The 16,620-nt window shown below is 27.5% G+C and overlaps 5 protein-coding genes across 5 annotated transcripts; 3 read left to right on the top strand and 2 right to left on the bottom strand.

Annotated features, from left to right (window-relative positions):
- Positions 1 to 1,869: 1,869 nt before the first annotated feature.
- On the top strand, positions 1,870 to 5,184 carry OCT59_008553 (uncharacterized protein; the record flags this gene model as incomplete). Its single annotated transcript, XM_025323139.2, has 7 exons — positions 1,870 to 2,345; positions 2,417 to 2,539; positions 2,625 to 3,319; positions 3,466 to 3,837; positions 3,923 to 4,300; positions 4,379 to 4,589; positions 4,677 to 5,184. The coding sequence occupies 7 exons, from the start codon at positions 1,870 to 1,872 to the stop codon at positions 5,182 to 5,184; spliced, it is 2,763 nt and encodes a 920-aa protein (XP_025164349.2).
- A 3,404-nt stretch (positions 5,185 to 8,588) lies between these two features.
- Positions 8,589 to 8,825, bottom strand: OCT59_008552 (uncharacterized protein; the record flags this gene model as incomplete). Its single annotated transcript, XM_066142561.1, has 1 exon — positions 8,589 to 8,825. One exon carries the CDS (start codon positions 8,823 to 8,825, stop codon positions 8,589 to 8,591), a length of 237 nt encoding a protein of 78 aa, XP_065999432.1.
- Positions 8,826 to 8,855: 30 nt separating this feature from the next.
- On the bottom strand, positions 8,856 to 9,554 carry OCT59_008551 (uncharacterized protein; the record flags this gene model as incomplete). The annotated part of the gene is made up of 3 exons (XM_066142560.1): positions 8,856 to 9,098; positions 9,346 to 9,363; positions 9,519 to 9,554. 3 exons carry the CDS (start codon positions 9,552 to 9,554, stop codon positions 8,856 to 8,858), a joined length of 297 nt encoding a protein of 98 aa, XP_065999431.1.
- A 3,697-nt stretch (positions 9,555 to 13,251) lies between these two features.
- On the top strand, positions 13,252 to 13,965 carry OCT59_008550 (uncharacterized protein; the record flags this gene model as incomplete). The annotated part of the gene is made up of 1 exon (XM_066142559.1): positions 13,252 to 13,965. One exon carries the CDS (start codon positions 13,252 to 13,254, stop codon positions 13,963 to 13,965), a length of 714 nt encoding a protein of 237 aa, XP_065999430.1.
- Positions 13,966 to 14,106: 141 nt separating this feature from the next.
- On the top strand, positions 14,107 to 16,595 carry OCT59_008549 (uncharacterized protein; the record flags this gene model as incomplete). The annotated part of the gene is made up of 11 exons (XM_066142558.1): positions 14,107 to 14,163; positions 14,233 to 14,337; positions 14,412 to 14,474; positions 14,543 to 14,962; positions 15,077 to 15,458; positions 15,573 to 15,778; positions 15,846 to 15,972; positions 16,031 to 16,126; positions 16,214 to 16,279; positions 16,340 to 16,486; positions 16,555 to 16,595. 11 exons carry the CDS (start codon positions 14,107 to 14,109, stop codon positions 16,593 to 16,595), a joined length of 1,710 nt encoding a protein of 569 aa, XP_065999429.1.
- Positions 16,596 to 16,620: the final 25 nt, after the last annotated feature.

The following is a 16,620-nucleotide window of genomic DNA, read 5'->3' as shown; positions in this document are numbered from 1 at the left end:
AGAAATAACATAACTTGATTTTTACTTTGGCGTGATTATGCTATCTTTCTCATATGAAATGCAAAGCACGTGCTAAGACGTCATACTCGAAAAATTTGGAATATAAAGTCTAAAAACATTTATGTTTTTATTAAAAAGTATGATAACCGCAGTAATTACAGTGATATTGCTAATTTGAATGCACGATTGACTAGTCGATTTCAAGTCACAGTATTAAGAGAATAATTTTCTTTTTCTCCTCTTCACTTTCTTTATCCTCATTTTCATATTCTTTCATGAAAGCGAGAGATTGTTCGGTATATAGATAATGGATTTTACATATTGTACTAATTGTAGTATATATATATATATAATATTTATTGCAGTTCATCAATTTTAATTATTAATATAATTATTTTATAAATTTTTTAAATACTAGTAATTAAATTCTTTTTGGACAGTAATAATAAAGTAATAGGAATAAAATATAATTAATTTTTAATAGTAATAGAAAATTAACTATTATTCATAATTATAAGTTAAATTGAAATACTAATTAAACTAACCTTTGTAAAACGTAATTTCTGAAAAACTCCGTGAAAATGATACATTTATGAGAAAATAATTTAAGTAACTTGGATAATTTTCATGTTTGAGGCTATAAACTCCGTGAATATGATACATTTACGGAAATAACATGGAATAAAAAAACACGGAAAAACAGGAATAAGTAAATTATTATATATTTATATTACCCTGTATAAGTTTAAGTGTATTGTAACGAATGTAACGACTGTAACATGTTACGTGTAGCATGTCATGTCTCCGTAGTACGGATTGTTATCTTAAAATAGATCGGTTTAACCGGTGATCATGACAATAGGAATGTATCGTGTTAAAATTGTTCTATTTTTTATGCTGTGTTACCTCGCTCCCATTGTTTTACGCTAAATTAAGACATAAACTTTATTTCATGAATATCCTTCCATTCCCTTGCAATACTGTTCTGCTTCACTAGAGTCGTCTCACAAATGGTAATGGTTTCATATCTCCAGGTACAATAGATGAGGAATAATATGTCAAAATGTCAGCAAATTGGCTTATTTATTGCACCATTTTGCATCCAATGATCATAGAGTAATACACCAAAATGTCAAAATTTTCTGCCAGCAGTGATATCATAATTTTATCACCAAAATTATGATAAATTTTAATAAATTTAATAAATTTAATATTTTATTACTATATGTTTAAGTTCATGCTTATGCTTTAATTGCTTCCAAAATTTATTTGTACAAGGCAATGGACGTTTTACAACTCCTTTGATACCAAATGCATGTGCAATACCAAATACTAGGTTTCAAATTACTTTTAAAGATAACAATTAATTTTTCCATTTAAATTACTAATTAACTACTAATTACTAACTATTAATGAACTAATTCAAATTTCTATAATATATTTTCACAGTTTTTATAGTTAAAATTAATGTATTATACTAATGAAAGCTTCTGTAAAAAAAATTCTTTGCGGATAAAAAAAATGAAGACCGTGTGATATTGATCACCACGTTTTTTTACATGTTAATAAAGCAACGCAGATCAGTTTTTGAAATACAAATTTGGTAGTATAGTAATAGAAATGCTTTTTTTTTGAAACACATTTGATTATAATTTTTTTTTTGAAACATGTTTGATAAAAAGAAAAGTTATTAATAGTTAATAAATAAATTTAGATTATAATGATGAGAAATATATATAAATGTTCTGTTGTTCTGCTGTAATCTCTCAAGTAAAAAAATTATCAATTATCATTATCATTTTTCAAGTCTATCTCCCAAATAAAAAATTTATCAATTATCATTATCATTTTTCAAGTCTCTTAGTAAAAATGTTCAATTCAAAGATGTTGATCACCTTTGTCTGTTTATTATCCATCTGTTGCTTTTTTGCTTCATCTCAAAACGTACTATCTTCTTCTCAAAATATTTCATCATCTCAAACTACATCCCTTCAAGATATATCAACCCAAGATATATCATTTATTTATGAAGAACCAATTAATGGGTTAAAATTATATAATACTTACTCCTATAGTTTAGATGGTTCTTTGATAATTTGGATGGCCTTTGAAGATAAAGATCCAGCATGCATGTTACCTTATTTACATTTACGATTGATGGATAAAACAGGAAAAATAGAATATATGGATTTTAATTACACTCTTCCTGTGGAAGCAATTTGTCCCATTAATATGGATATTTTATCCTTAACTGATAATCATGTAATGATAGTTTATGTTAAATCAAACAATGGTGTTAAGGGAAAATATGGCATAATAATTAATTACAGGAATGAGTCTATAAAGTAAGTTTGAATGATGGAAATTCTCATTAATGAAAGTCAATAATAGTGATTTAATAATAACATTTTTTTAGTGAAATATATTTAGGAAATGCTAATGGATTTGTTGAACGTAGCATAGTACCATATAAAGGGTTTATTAGTATTGAAAAACCAGATAAAGAAGGAATAGCAGCATGGCATTGGTTTAGCAATCCGTAAGTATTTTTATGAATGACAATTAGTTTTTTTTTTTGAAAATATTTTATTGTTTAGTCAATTAACTTTTTCACCTTATTTTAGAGATATTATAACAGGAGAAGTAGTGGGACATAAAAATGGTGAATTTCATGCACCAAATCTATTATCATATACCTTAGTTGATAGTTTAAATTTTTTATTAATAGATGGAGGGTTTGGTTTTATATATATTTTAAAATATAATGAAGCAAAAGGATCAGATCCAAATCTTCAATACTGGAGAGTATATGTATCTTTTCTAAGAGAAGGTACAGATTCCCCCACAATACCTTATCTGGTTTACCAAACCACTAAAAGATTAAATAATATAACAATTAATTCATGTACTGTGACTTATAATGCCGAAGGATATGTATGTATTATGGCATTAAATAATACAGTCATAAATAAGAAGAATAGTAAATCCCGGACTGAGATAAATTACTATCAGTTGAGATTTTTATCAACTGGGGCCTTAGAACAATTAAATAGAATTTCTAATCCAACAAATAGTAATACGGACATTGATTTTGAAATTTTATATTATGGAGGATTTCTTATGGAGCATATTCACAGTACAATGGATTTTTATCTTTTAGATGATAATGGTAATTATACGCAATTATGGGAATCTTTTGGACCAGAGTTCTTTCATTTTAATACATTTCATATAAATAATACTATTGTTGGAATAAAGAATCAGAATAACAATAAACTAGAGTTTTTATTAAAATCTATACCAAGATTAAATAATCGAAGTAAGCTTTTCTTTCTTTACATTCTATAAAAAAATTTTCTAGTTTTTATTCCAAAGAAACTCAAATACAGGGTCATTTTTCTGAAAAATTTTTTATAGGGTATATATATATATATTTATTTAATATTTTCTTTTTAATATCTGTAGGTACTGAATATGGTTGTCCTGTAATTGAAACAACAAAGCCAGCTATTAATGAAGTTGTTGATCCTTTGATTAAAGAAATAATGATCAAATATACCATTCCAGTAAAGTTATCTACTGCGAATGTTTCAATATTTCAACAAAGTGATGATCCCAGTAAACCAGATCTATTAAGACAAACATTTTCGGGAGATCATAAACTATGTACTGTTGGAAGTGACAACTATACAGTGCATATCCCAATTTTCGAAAGTACATTTAGTCAACCAAACTCCTCCTATTATGTGTTGGTTGATAATAATTTTGTCATCTCTCAAGAGAGAGATGAACCTTTAATAGGAATTATCAAAAAGAATATTTGGACATTTTCAACAGGTAATATATACATCTTTTTTTTAAAATTTTTAAATAATCGAATTGAAAAATTTATATTCTATCTGTCTGTTACTTTATTTATTAGAACCACTTAATACGCCAGTACAACATTCAAATTCAGTTACTGGATTACTTCGGTTAAATGAAGAAGGAAGTTTGAAATTTCTCCAAACAAATCATTCAGTATTTTTTAAGAGTATGATTCGAGAATTTTCTAAAACAATTCCAGTAACTGAACAGAGGATATCGACAAGTGGTATATGGAAATATGACACTACTTCTCCAAAAAAAATATTATTAACATTTAAAATAAATGAAGCTAAAGATGATCATATAATTGAACCAAACTCCCAAACAATATTTGAAATTTTAAGAACCTTGATCAAACAAAAAAGGTTTACTGCACTTTCATCTAATGAATATACATCTTTAATTGATGAAAGTGCACCATTTATAATGACCCGTAAGTGTGTTCATTAAATATTTTTGACATTTGTATTTGATTAATATTTTATTAAATTTTAATTCTATTACTTTACAGGAAATTATTTTGAAGAATATCGTTCATTGATTATAATATTTATAGTAGGTTTAGTTGTATTAATAATATTATATATTTTGGCTCGTCTAAAAAATCCTGAGGCAAAAAACTCTGTAATATTTGATACCTGGTTTATAATACAAGATTTTGCTGTGGATTTAGCATTTGTATTATTAAAAGTTAATAATACACCACATTTAAAAATCCCAACGTAAGAAATTCATTAATGTTATTTTATTTATATTATTTTGAAGATTAATTTAATTGATTACTAATTTTCTTATTTATTATTATTTAGTATGATATTCTTTATTTTACCTATTGTAATAAATATTTTATTTGCCATAAATATTTTTGTATCTGAAATGGCAACAAATCCTTTGTTCTCTAAATGGATTAAAGAGTCTCTGGCATTATCATCAATGTGCACATTATTTTCAGCCATTGATATACAAATATTAAGCACTTTATCATCGGATTTATTTGGCCTTAAAATATTTTCGATTCCTTTGACTCAAAGATCAAAAAAAATAATGCTTTGGGGTAGTATCATAAACATCTTTATTGAAGATGTACCTCAAATCATTATCCAAGGGCTATATTACAATAGTGTGATAACATATGATCTTATTCCATCACTTGCGATTGCATCTGGTGGATTAGTTATATTAAATAAATTAATTTTAAGATCATATCATGCGTTGATAAGATGGAATCATCGACGCGATAAAATTGAAGAATATAATAAAAATCGACGTTTATCCGCCGCTTCCATAAGATCCATAAGGTCAAATGTTGGGAATTAAAACAGAGAAAAAAAGACCTTGCCTCTACTAATTAGACAAAAAAAAATATAGGGATTGTACACCGCAAAAATATCTTTCGCTAGTTATTATTATTACTGGTTTTAAAAGTAGCATTAAATCAGAAGTATGAAGTGTCAATTCATAGAATGATATGAATACTAGTAATGAACATTATTTTGTAAATAGATTGTAAATATTTCAATTTTTTAAGTATTATTAATCTAATAAAATACTTTAGACTGCGCCGTCTGCCATAACTGATAAGAATTGTATTCTTTTTTTTCGTTTCTCAAAAAAATTTTTTTTTTTAGCATCGTTTGGATGAATACAAACAAAATGATTGATTTTCTTTAATTTCTCTGACTCTCAATTTCTCAAATGTCAACAAAATGCTGTTGTAGCCCACTCTGAATTTAATTTGCGATTTTCCATCCTTCTGGTAAATTTGAGCCATAAGTTCAAGGCGATAATCAAATACTAAATATGTCTCCAAATTTGGTTTGGGATATGATCACATTTTGGAAATTGTACATTCAAATCGAAAATTTCAATTTGAAATTGAAATTCTAACTTGAACGTAATTGCGTATGGGTTACAATATTTTAAAAATGCCCAGGTTACGTGTTGAATGCGTGTGATGTAGAAAATCGTAATTCAATAATGACCGTCAGTTATTTCTCCGTGACGGATAAATTAAAGTGGCGTAACTAATTTTATATACATCGGGAAATTTTTTGGGGGGATAAATATCGATAATTATCACTTTATCGATAATTATCACATTTTATCGTACTAAATAAATCGATAATTAACGTATTATGATGATCATCGATAAACAACTGGAAAAATATAACAATATTTAACATTAATGATATTTATTGATAATTATCTGAAAGATATTTAATCGTATTAAGTGTTAAAAATTTTATCGATGAATTTCTATAAGATATTTAACATTAATGATATTTATTGACAATAATCTGAAAAATAAATAATGATATTATTAAGTGTTAAAAGATTTTATCAATAAATTTCTGTAAGTTATTTAATGTTAATGATATTTATTGATAATTATCTGAAAGATAAATAATGATATTAAATTTTATCAATAAATTTCTGTAGTGATAATTTATCAATCCTGTATAGATTTGCGTTATGTAACATGATATTTTAAATTAATTAAAAATAAGTACGAGGTTATTTAATAATCACGTGTATTATATCATGTGACACGACTTTCCGTTAGTTAAACTACTAAGACCGTAAGACGTGACGATAAGTTTATTTTTTTAAACTTTTTTTTTAGTTTAATTAACCATTTTCTTATACTCTTCTACCCTTCTTTTTCCTTTCTCCTCTCACACTTTCCCTTCACCCACTTCACCCTTTTTTACGCTTTCTTTTTTCTTTTTTCTTCTTTTTCACCTTTCGTTTCATTTCATTTTTTTCCATTTTTTTCATTTTCCCCTTCATTTTATCTCGTTTATTTCATTATTGTCATTTATTTCTTTTTTCTTGTTCATTTTTTTTATTTTGCATTTTTTTTACTCATTTTTGGTTATTTATTTCCTTTTTTATCTCTTTCCGTTTTTCCGTCTTTCTAGCCACCTTTATTTTAAATGATACCGTCTTTCCCTTTCCCCTTTTTCATTCTTTCCTTTTTCCTATTTCCTCTATTTTTCCCTTTTCCCTTTTTTTGTTTTACCTTTCTCTCCCTCTCTATCGTCTTTCTTCTCTTTCACACTTCTCTTTCACTTAAATTAAACGCTTTTCACAACATGAAAAAAATTATAAATTTGGTCACGTTTTTGTTTTGGTAGATCTCTTGTGAAAAATGTTTTTCGTCTATAGTACTAATCTTTTTTTTTAGGTTTTGTCTCATTTTGACCTTCGGATGCCTGGGAACTTGTTTCTTTTTAGATGGTCAAAAAACACGTTAAAATTCAGTAGGAAAGGAAGGGGAGAATGTATTCATTGATGAAATATTTTCTGGATTTCATTTTTGGATTTAGCTCAGGATTTAGGTAAAAGTTCATTTCTTTTACTTTTTTTAGTTCTTTCAGGTCAGACGTTAGTGAATTTTTTTTTAAATATTTATTTTAACGAAACTTCTTGTAGGTTCTAGTTTCAACTTTTGGCGTTAGACTGGTAAGTCTCAAAGTTGTAACTTTGAAACTTAATTTTTTTATTTTTATATAATGAGAAACGTCAACTCACGTTTTTCTTTATTTTTGTAGGTTGTGGACTTTTGATTGAATGGGAAAGTGAAAACAGTAATTTTCGCAATACCTATTACAGGACTTGATTTATTTTATTTTATTAGAAAGAAACGCTTTCTAACGCATCTTACATTTTCAGATATGGTAAATTCCATAATTTACAAGATTTGCTAATATATTTTTTTATTTGAAACGTTTTCTAACGTTTTTCCTTTTTCATTTTTGTAGGTGTTTGGATTTCATTGGGTACTGGCTGATATGATCAGTTTCGAAGGTACTATTCGAAACTTTTTTTAAATTTATCTCTTTTAGCAAACTTTAATTAATGTTTATTTTTATTTTATAGACTCTTAATTGCTTTTTGGATGGAAAGTTTTATTTTTTGTCTTTTATTATTAATGAAACATTACTCTGTTTTTATTTGGCTTTAGACGATAGGTTTGGATGGGAGTTTATTGTAGAATTTTTGATTTTTTTAGTCTTTTTTTCTTTCATATTATTAAGTACTAATAAAATGATGTATTTGCTAAATAAAAGTGATTAGTGACATTATAGTTAAAAATCAATATATCATATAATTATCAAATGAATATATTTTGATATTTATTGTTTAAGGTTATAGTCCGATAATTATTTGTTTGGTTAAATATCAATGATTATCATTTAAGTTTAAATATGATAATTTATCACTGTTTATCCCTATCGATATTACTCAACGAGTCCGATTAATATCGATGTATGTCATGTGACCTTTTCATCGACATATCCCCTAGAAAAATTTCCCGATGAAGTCATTAAATAGTGACAAAAAAAATTTTCTGGAAAAACTCCTAAAAAATCAGACCATGTGATAAGCGTAGGATAATATCTGCCAGTTAATAGGCAATGAAAACTACTATTTTTTAAACTCATTTTTTTGCACACATGACTTCATACAATTCTGGATAAATATAATTATCTTAATAATATCTTAATAATAGAATTAAAATAATAAAAGCCAGGTATTATCTGAGTGATACGAAAAGGTATTGCTGTATTGGCATCCCTACAGACCTATTCAATTTATAAAACACTCACCACTCGCTCACACATAAGAATAATTATCAGATGTTGATAATCTATTGGATATATTATTAACTGACATACACTTCATCAATATGATATTTATTATATTCATATATTAGACTAGTTTAGATCTTTTGGAATTATGAGTAATGACTGCAAAAACGTAGGTGGCATGATATTTTCAACAAGATTAATAATATTTTTTGTTAGTTTTACAATGTCTTTGTGAATTTTCTTTGATTTATTATTGGTGGTGGTGGTTGTGTTGTTTCTGCTAGTAGTGGTAGAAGTAGTGGCAGTGGTGGTGGTACTGCTTGTGCTGTTGTTGCTAGTAGTGGTAATGGTGGCACTGATCATGGTGATGTTATTTTTTAATTTTATATTTTATTAATTTAGAATTAATTCCTCCTCCAAATTCTGAACTTTGGAACTAAATTCTTTTAATTTATTAAAGGTCTCAAAGTCAACAACATCATCAATCTGATTTTGGCGAACAGATATCAGATCATTTTCACATCTTAAACTAGCACATTCTGATGAATCCTTATATAACTTAAAATCATCATCATTCAATTTTCTTGTATTCCCCTGGGTAAATAATGTCTCTCTTAATGTTCTGGAAATTGTAGGCTTTATATTATTATTAAGAAAAGAAATAATTAGTTACATTCAATTTAATTGTTTGATACTATTACATTAATCCATTTTTAAAAATATATTATGTTTTTGAATAATACTACTTGTCTATAAATAACTCGGACTTCAAAGTATTACTCTCCACACCGAGAAGATATAGGATACAAAGCTCCATGTATCTTCCCATAAATAGATTTTTAAAAATGATGTTAAAAACAATTAATTAAAAAAATATATATACCGTAAAGTTTGTTTGTTGCTGTTATCTCTAACAACAACTCTAGCAACTTGTGCACTTCTTGTTGTGCTTGGACTTACGAATTGTTATGATCTTGATAAGCAGCTCATTGTCATAAATTATAAAAATGTGAGAAAAGAAAAATCAAGAGGTATTTATAAGATTGATGATCAAACCACAAATTTTGCCTTATACAATATCGTTATTATCATATTAAATCAAACTAATCCATGTGATGATCTGATAATTAAGATTAACTAAGCCATACATATCTAAGCCTTATTTGTTATAATGTAAGCCTTTAGCTTGATTATTCATTATGGGGCTTAAAAAAAGTTGGGTATCGGAAAAACCCATAAAGGTATTGAGTATTGTGATCAAAGCCACAAATTTTACGATAGTATTTAGTAAAACTAAATTCATGTGATGATCTAGATTTAATAAGCCATAATATATAAGCCTTATTTGTAATTAATGTAAGCCTTTAGCTTGACTATTTTAAGAATTTTCATATGGCTTAAAAAAAGTGAAATATATAATGATTGTGTAATTTAAGTAGTTTGTGTAATTACTACAGTTTGTTCAAATTTTTTTAATACGAACTTTTTTAACTTTTTTTGTAATTATACTACATAATTATGACACTGTACATGTAATAATAATTAGCCTACCAAAATCCCAAGTCGAAAAAAAATTAAACACACTAATCTCCTTTTCAAGACCGAAAGAAACGCCTAAAGAAAGAAGAAAAAATGAATGTTAACTTTTGTTAAAGAAATAAAGAAAGAAAAAATATCATCATAATAGTCTTACCAAAATCTCCTTGTTGAAGAGCCGAAGAACCGCCTAAAAAAGAACTTTTAGTAAAGTTCGTTAAAAATAAAAAAAATTAATAAAAAAATTAGTGTCTTACCAAAATCCTGAGTCAAAAAACCGAAGAGACTCACGCGTCCAAATAAATCCAGAAAATCGTCTAAAAAAAAAAGAAAAATTCCAAAGAAAAAAATGCCGAATTTCAACACATTTTTTGGCCTTCTAAACAGAAACGCGAATTCCCAAACGTCTGAAAGCTGAAATGAAGATAAAATCTATAAAAAAAAGGAAGATTAGTACTAAATGCGAAAAAAATAAGTTTAAAATCCCAAAAATTTACTTACATTTCTACAAGGAAACCGCTGAAATGAAAACGTAACAAAAAAAAATTTATAATTTTTTAAGAAAAGTGTTTAAATTAAAGGGAAGGTTGAAAGAGAAGAATGAAAGAGAGGAAGAGGGAGAGGGGACTAAACGGAACGAAAAAAGGGAAGGGAAAAACAGAGGAGAGCCAAAATGAAAAAAATGGAAAAAAATGAAATGAAACAAATGGTGAAAACGAAAGAAAAAGAAAAGTATAAAAAAGGATAAAGTGGTGCGAAAGAGAAACAGGTGAGAGGGGAAGGGAAATGGGAAAGGGCGTAAAAAATGTTTAGTTAAAAAAAAAGTTTGCGTCTTACTAGTAGTTTAACCAACGAGATGTTGTGTCACATGATATGATACACGTGATTGTTAAATAAAGAACCGTTACCTCTTTTTCGTAACTTACTTTTAATATTTTTTTTTTAATTATAAAATCCAACTAAATATTATCAATAAATTATCAATATTACAAATTATCAGAAATTAACCATGAGATTACAAAGATTATTATCAATAATTATTACATCACAAATTATTGGTAATTAACCTTATGATTTTTTCAGATAAAATATGTTATAGTTAAATATCATTATATATTCCTAGTTATTTATCAATATGTGTTAATTATCGATTTATTCGGTATAATAAAATGTGATAAATATCGATGAAGTGATAATTATCGATATTTTTCCTCTAAAAAAATTTCCTGATGTATTAAATTTTAATAAATAGATGTATTAAAGTGTACTGTTAATAATGTTTGTATAGTGATGTAAAAACAGCATGGTGATGAACCGAAAAGATATGATACATTTCTCCACTTTCATTATTTCCCTCTCTTGATATGAATAATTTAACTTTATTTCCTAATCGGCAATTAACAATTTGATCCGTTCGTATAAAGAATCGAAAAGCTTTAAATGTAGCAAGACACACAGCGTTATTGATGACAAATAAATGTGATGGACCGATCTAATCTCGGTTAGGTATATTTTTTCATATGATATGAAACGAGCTTAATCATTTTTTAGTTAAAGTAATAAGGTCAGAAACACTATTGTCCATCTGATTCCGTCGGCAATCAGGCTTTTCTATAATTTTAATGATATTCAGGTCACAATCGCGTGAAGATATTTTGTCGGAATAGATCTAAGGCACTTTTCACTATGTGTAATATCGTTAATTACCACTCTCTTATTCTTTATAACTATAATAAAGGAAATCCGTAGTATATTATGAATTTGAATAAGTTAAAGGGATATGATAATTTTTCTTTGTTCTATGATTACATTTAATTTTCATATTAAAGTATTTATAATATTTGAAGTATTTAAGTGAAGATGCTACTGTATTAGGCCTATGTAACTGAATTCAACATAAAGAACGGTCAAAATTCCAATTTCATTTCATATTCTTTAAAAAGTAATTATCGTTAACTGTTATTTTAATTCGTGATCCGTGAGTCTACTGTAAAAAATTCATTTATGCAAATTTATGTCGATCATTAGTAATTTTTTCATATTTTTTTACATAATAATACTCATCCCAAAGTTTCAAATAATTTGTTTTTTACAATAATTTTTTCACATAATTTTTTACTTTTATTTGACGTCACGCCAGATTCCCATTTTCTGCAGATCGTTTGCAGTTGACAAATTAAAGCTTTAATTAATAAATAATATTATCTTACCGCGTTTACCTAAATTAAAATATTACTTGTTTCAACAGACGGAATATTTCTAGGAAAAAATCTTTAAATGTCTCGAATCTCAAGAACCTACCATAAAATTTCCGCTAAGAATAATATTAAACCTGAGTTAATAAAATTTTTAAATACTAACTTAAATTTATTAAATAATACTCTGACTATTTTCGAAAAAACCGATTAATTTTATTGAATAAAATTAGACAAGAAAACCATTCATTATTAATAAAATAATAAATTACTTCAAATAAATTATTTTACCTGATTCGTTTAAATTTAACATCAAAGCATTCTGAAACTATGAATTAAACAATAACGTTAAAATAAAAATATAATTATTTTTCTAGTTTTTTACTCTAGAAGAACTCAGACATGTGATCAATTTTCTAAAAAATTTTTATAGGGCTGGTCATTATTGATAGTTTAACTCTAGAGACTATGGTTCAACTGCCAATATATTCTTGCATCTAGTTTATTTTATGTATTGTATTTACTGATATTATATATTTGCAAATATGGACTTTGATACCCCTGATGTTTGACTGAGTTCTGATCATCCGATGTACAAAGATAACAAGTTTACTCAAAATTTATTATTTACTTGAAGCAATAAAAATACGATACTGATTTACCGATCATAAGTAATTATGCATACAGCGCTGTACAGTAGAATTTGCTTTTAATTTTTTAATCAAAATTAACGTAAAAATCGCAAAATAAAAATAAATTTACTTCCAAACTTAATTCGTGATTCGTGTAACAATCAGAGAAAATCATGTGATTTAATTAGTGTCGATCGGAGATAAGAACATATATCGTTTTATATAATAAACAGAAAACCGTTAGATCTCTCTCGCGTTACCCAATACAACCATGTAAACTCTTTCGCGTTACTTGTTATTACTCTACAAATATGACAAAAGATAAAAATTATGATGTTTCCTTAGTTAGTTTCTGTGGGAACTATTGATTCAGAATTACACTTCGGACCTTTTTCGTATGAATGGTGGATAGTTTGCAATCAAGAAATGGAATTTCTGGTTCCTATTCGTCTGCATATGAAAGTAGTAACCCATTTAAGTGGACATGACTTTATTTTAACAGTGGTGAAAGGTAATAGGGAACATTTTGAACAGCCAGGGTACATTTGCACTTGTGGATCTTTTTATACTACTGAGCCGAGTATTTCTAGTTCCAACGCGATATCTACAGTTTATCAACAAATGTTTCATACTAAAACCAGATTTTCAGGTCCTATGATAATGGGCTTTGACAAGCCAGATATTTGTAAAAAATTATTAGAAGGAGTTTTATTTCGTCCATATTTTGTTAATCTTGAGCTGGTACGCGTTTTTGTATTTGGGATTGCGAGATCTGAAAATGATCAATGGGGATATGCTGGAGTTGGATTTATATCAAGTTTTTTGTTTTATTTGGCAAAGGAGCGTTGTTTATTTCTTCAAGAATTTGAAGATGTATGTAAAGTAACAATAATATACAAAATGGAAGTTGAAAAAATATATTGTGCAAGCACACCTAATCTTGTATGGGAAAGAATTTTTAGCGAACAAGGAACAAAAGTTGCCAAATTAAAAACATTTACTGGAAGAATGCTATTTGGAATTGAAAACACTATAACACAACGATTGATTCAGACTCTAAAAATTCCTTCTTGTTCATTGAGCGATTGGAATAATGATGTGCTTATGGAAGAAGTTTATTCTTATCATCTCAAGCGATGAACTATTAGTAATGTTGATTGGCGCAAGTTTCTAAACAAGTGGAAGGAGCAGGGAACGATAATTGAATTGCATAGTAATCTAAAACAATTATATCCTTTAGATCATAAATTTAGCGAACGTGAACTAAATGCATGGAGAATAATGCTTCGCAATATAGGATGTCATGATGTAACACCTTTTTCAAAACAGGATTCAAAGGTAAATATAAATAATAGTTCATCTGTAAAAAAAAAAAAAAATTCTAATTATTGTATATAATTATTATAGTATGAATTTTGGACGAGATCATTGAATCATAATATTGAAAAAAATGTATTGAAACAGCTATACGAATTTGGCTTTTTGATGTCACAACCAGTAAACTTTTATGACGTATCCAACACATTTTGGAATTGCTTTCAAGAAAGCCTAACAACCAATAAAAAAGGAGATGATGGAAAACAAAGGATACTACAGTATCTATTATAGCAAATGATTTCAAATATGAAGAACTTCAAAAGCAATTATCGGTATTAATTAATAAAGTAGTTGATTTCTAACCTTATAATTGTTTTTCTAAATTATTCTATATTACTAGGTTTCAAATGATTTGATATCAAAGGCACGTATACACTGTCATCTTAATGGGCCTGGTGGTTCTTCAATGAAAAAACCTTCTTTTACGCGTGAAAAGCTACCTAGTGAAAAATTGCAAGAATTTGAAAAATTTATCAATGACAAAGCACATGTAGTTATAAGTTCATATAAAACAGATAGTAAAACTGGTGCACCAATAAAATACCTTCGTGATACCAAACAAGCCCTCTGGGAAAAATTTCATGCCAAATTTCCTAACGGAATTCATCGTACAACCTTTATGACAAAATTACAAGGAAATGAATATATATATCGAGAAGATCTAGGCAGACTTTGTTCAACTTGTAGCCGGTATGGATATGAAATATTTGTTGATATTAGAAAGCTTATTGAAAATAAGTTTATAGACAGCGTAAAAAAGGTACTTAGCTAATAAAATTCTTGTTTTTAAAGATAATTTGCTTAAACATATCATTTATTTTTTTTTTAGAAAGAATTTCTTGATGAATTGGAACAGTTACAATGATTTTTGAAGCGAGATTATGAAAAAAATCTGATTGTTAATAATAAAGGAATAACAGAGCATAATCCTTGTATTAGTTATTGTTTACTATGGGCATTTGGAGTTTGTACAGAACAACATACACATGCATCTCAAGAATGTGCCAAATTATTTACCTTTTTTAATCGTCTTAAAAATCAGCTATCAACAGATTTACACGAAGATCTTGATGAATATCAAAACCATTTGTTATATTATCTTGCACATCAAGTCCGTAAAGTTTATTTGAATGCCCAATTTAATGCTAATCTACTGGATTTGGATGAGAATGGCGCTGTATTAGTAGTTGATTACAAAATGAAAATACTTCCAAAAAGTGCCAGAGAAACAAAAGCAGAATTTTTTGGAAAGAAAGGTTGAACTTTACATACAATTCTTATGTATACAAAAAAGTCCAGACATCAAGAACTTGATATTCATGCTTACGATCATTGGTCAATGGATACGCGTCAGGACTCTTGGTTTACAGCTTCATCCCTCCATGCTGTCATTGAATCACTGGAAAATAAGCCAAAGTGGATCACAATTATTTCAGATAATGGTCCTCATTATCATAATGCTGACCTAATGATGATTTTGGGAAATTGGTTAGAATGGTATCAAATAAATGTAAAGAAATGGATATTCTTAGAGGCAGGTAAAGCAAAAACGACCATTGACAGTCATCATGCACAGGTACTAATAAAATAAAATAAAATAAGTGATCTGCCATTTACCTATATAATAAGTGTCAACATTTTAGATTACCCATGCAATCAAACGTCAAGTACGACTTGGATTAGATATAATGGAAGGTGCTGATATTGAAACAGCAATTAGAGATATTTGCAGAACGTCTGTTGCACATTTAGAACCAAATCGAACAAAAGGTGAGATTAAATCAAACAAAATAATCAAAGAATATTTTATCTTTCTGACTTACTTTAGACCAAAATAAGAGAGCCAAGAATACTCTTCCTGGTAATTCTAATTTATTTGAATGGACTTGGCCGGGAGAAGGATCAATGGCGGGTTATATTCTTGGTCGAGAGATTCCTAATGTTGGAGAATAGACAAATTTTTCACCGGCACAGATATCTAATTTGCAGAAAAAAAAAATTGAGATTCCAGAACCTACGTCATCAACTCATACGACTCCCAAAAATGAATGGGTGATTGCTATGCCAAATATTTCAGGTGCGTTACCTCTTCAGCTTTTGTGAATATTATCTATCCCACATTTTGTCTCCGATTTAGGTATTGATCCTAAAAGATTAACAAGAGAACGATTATTATTTGAATTGAAAAAACGAAATATTAATGTCATCAACACCGCTAAAAGAGATGGGTTGGTTAAGGAATTAGAACTTGGCTTGGCTAATGAAACAGAAATGATACAAGATGGTAAGAAAAGAATTTATAAAAAAAAAAATATTGAAACAAAATGCTAATTACTATTTGTTTGGAAAAAGATATTTCCGAAAATCAAGAAAATCAAAATATTATATGGTAAGTATACTTATTCTGAACACGTATTA

The sequence above is a fragment of the Rhizophagus irregularis genome, chromosome 16 (genome assembly GCF_026210795.1).
Source record: "Rhizophagus irregularis chromosome 16, complete sequence".
NCBI lineage: Eukaryota > Fungi > Glomeromycota > Glomeromycetes > Glomerales > Glomeraceae > Rhizophagus > Rhizophagus irregularis.
This window is presented reverse-complemented; position numbering and strand designations above follow the sequence as displayed.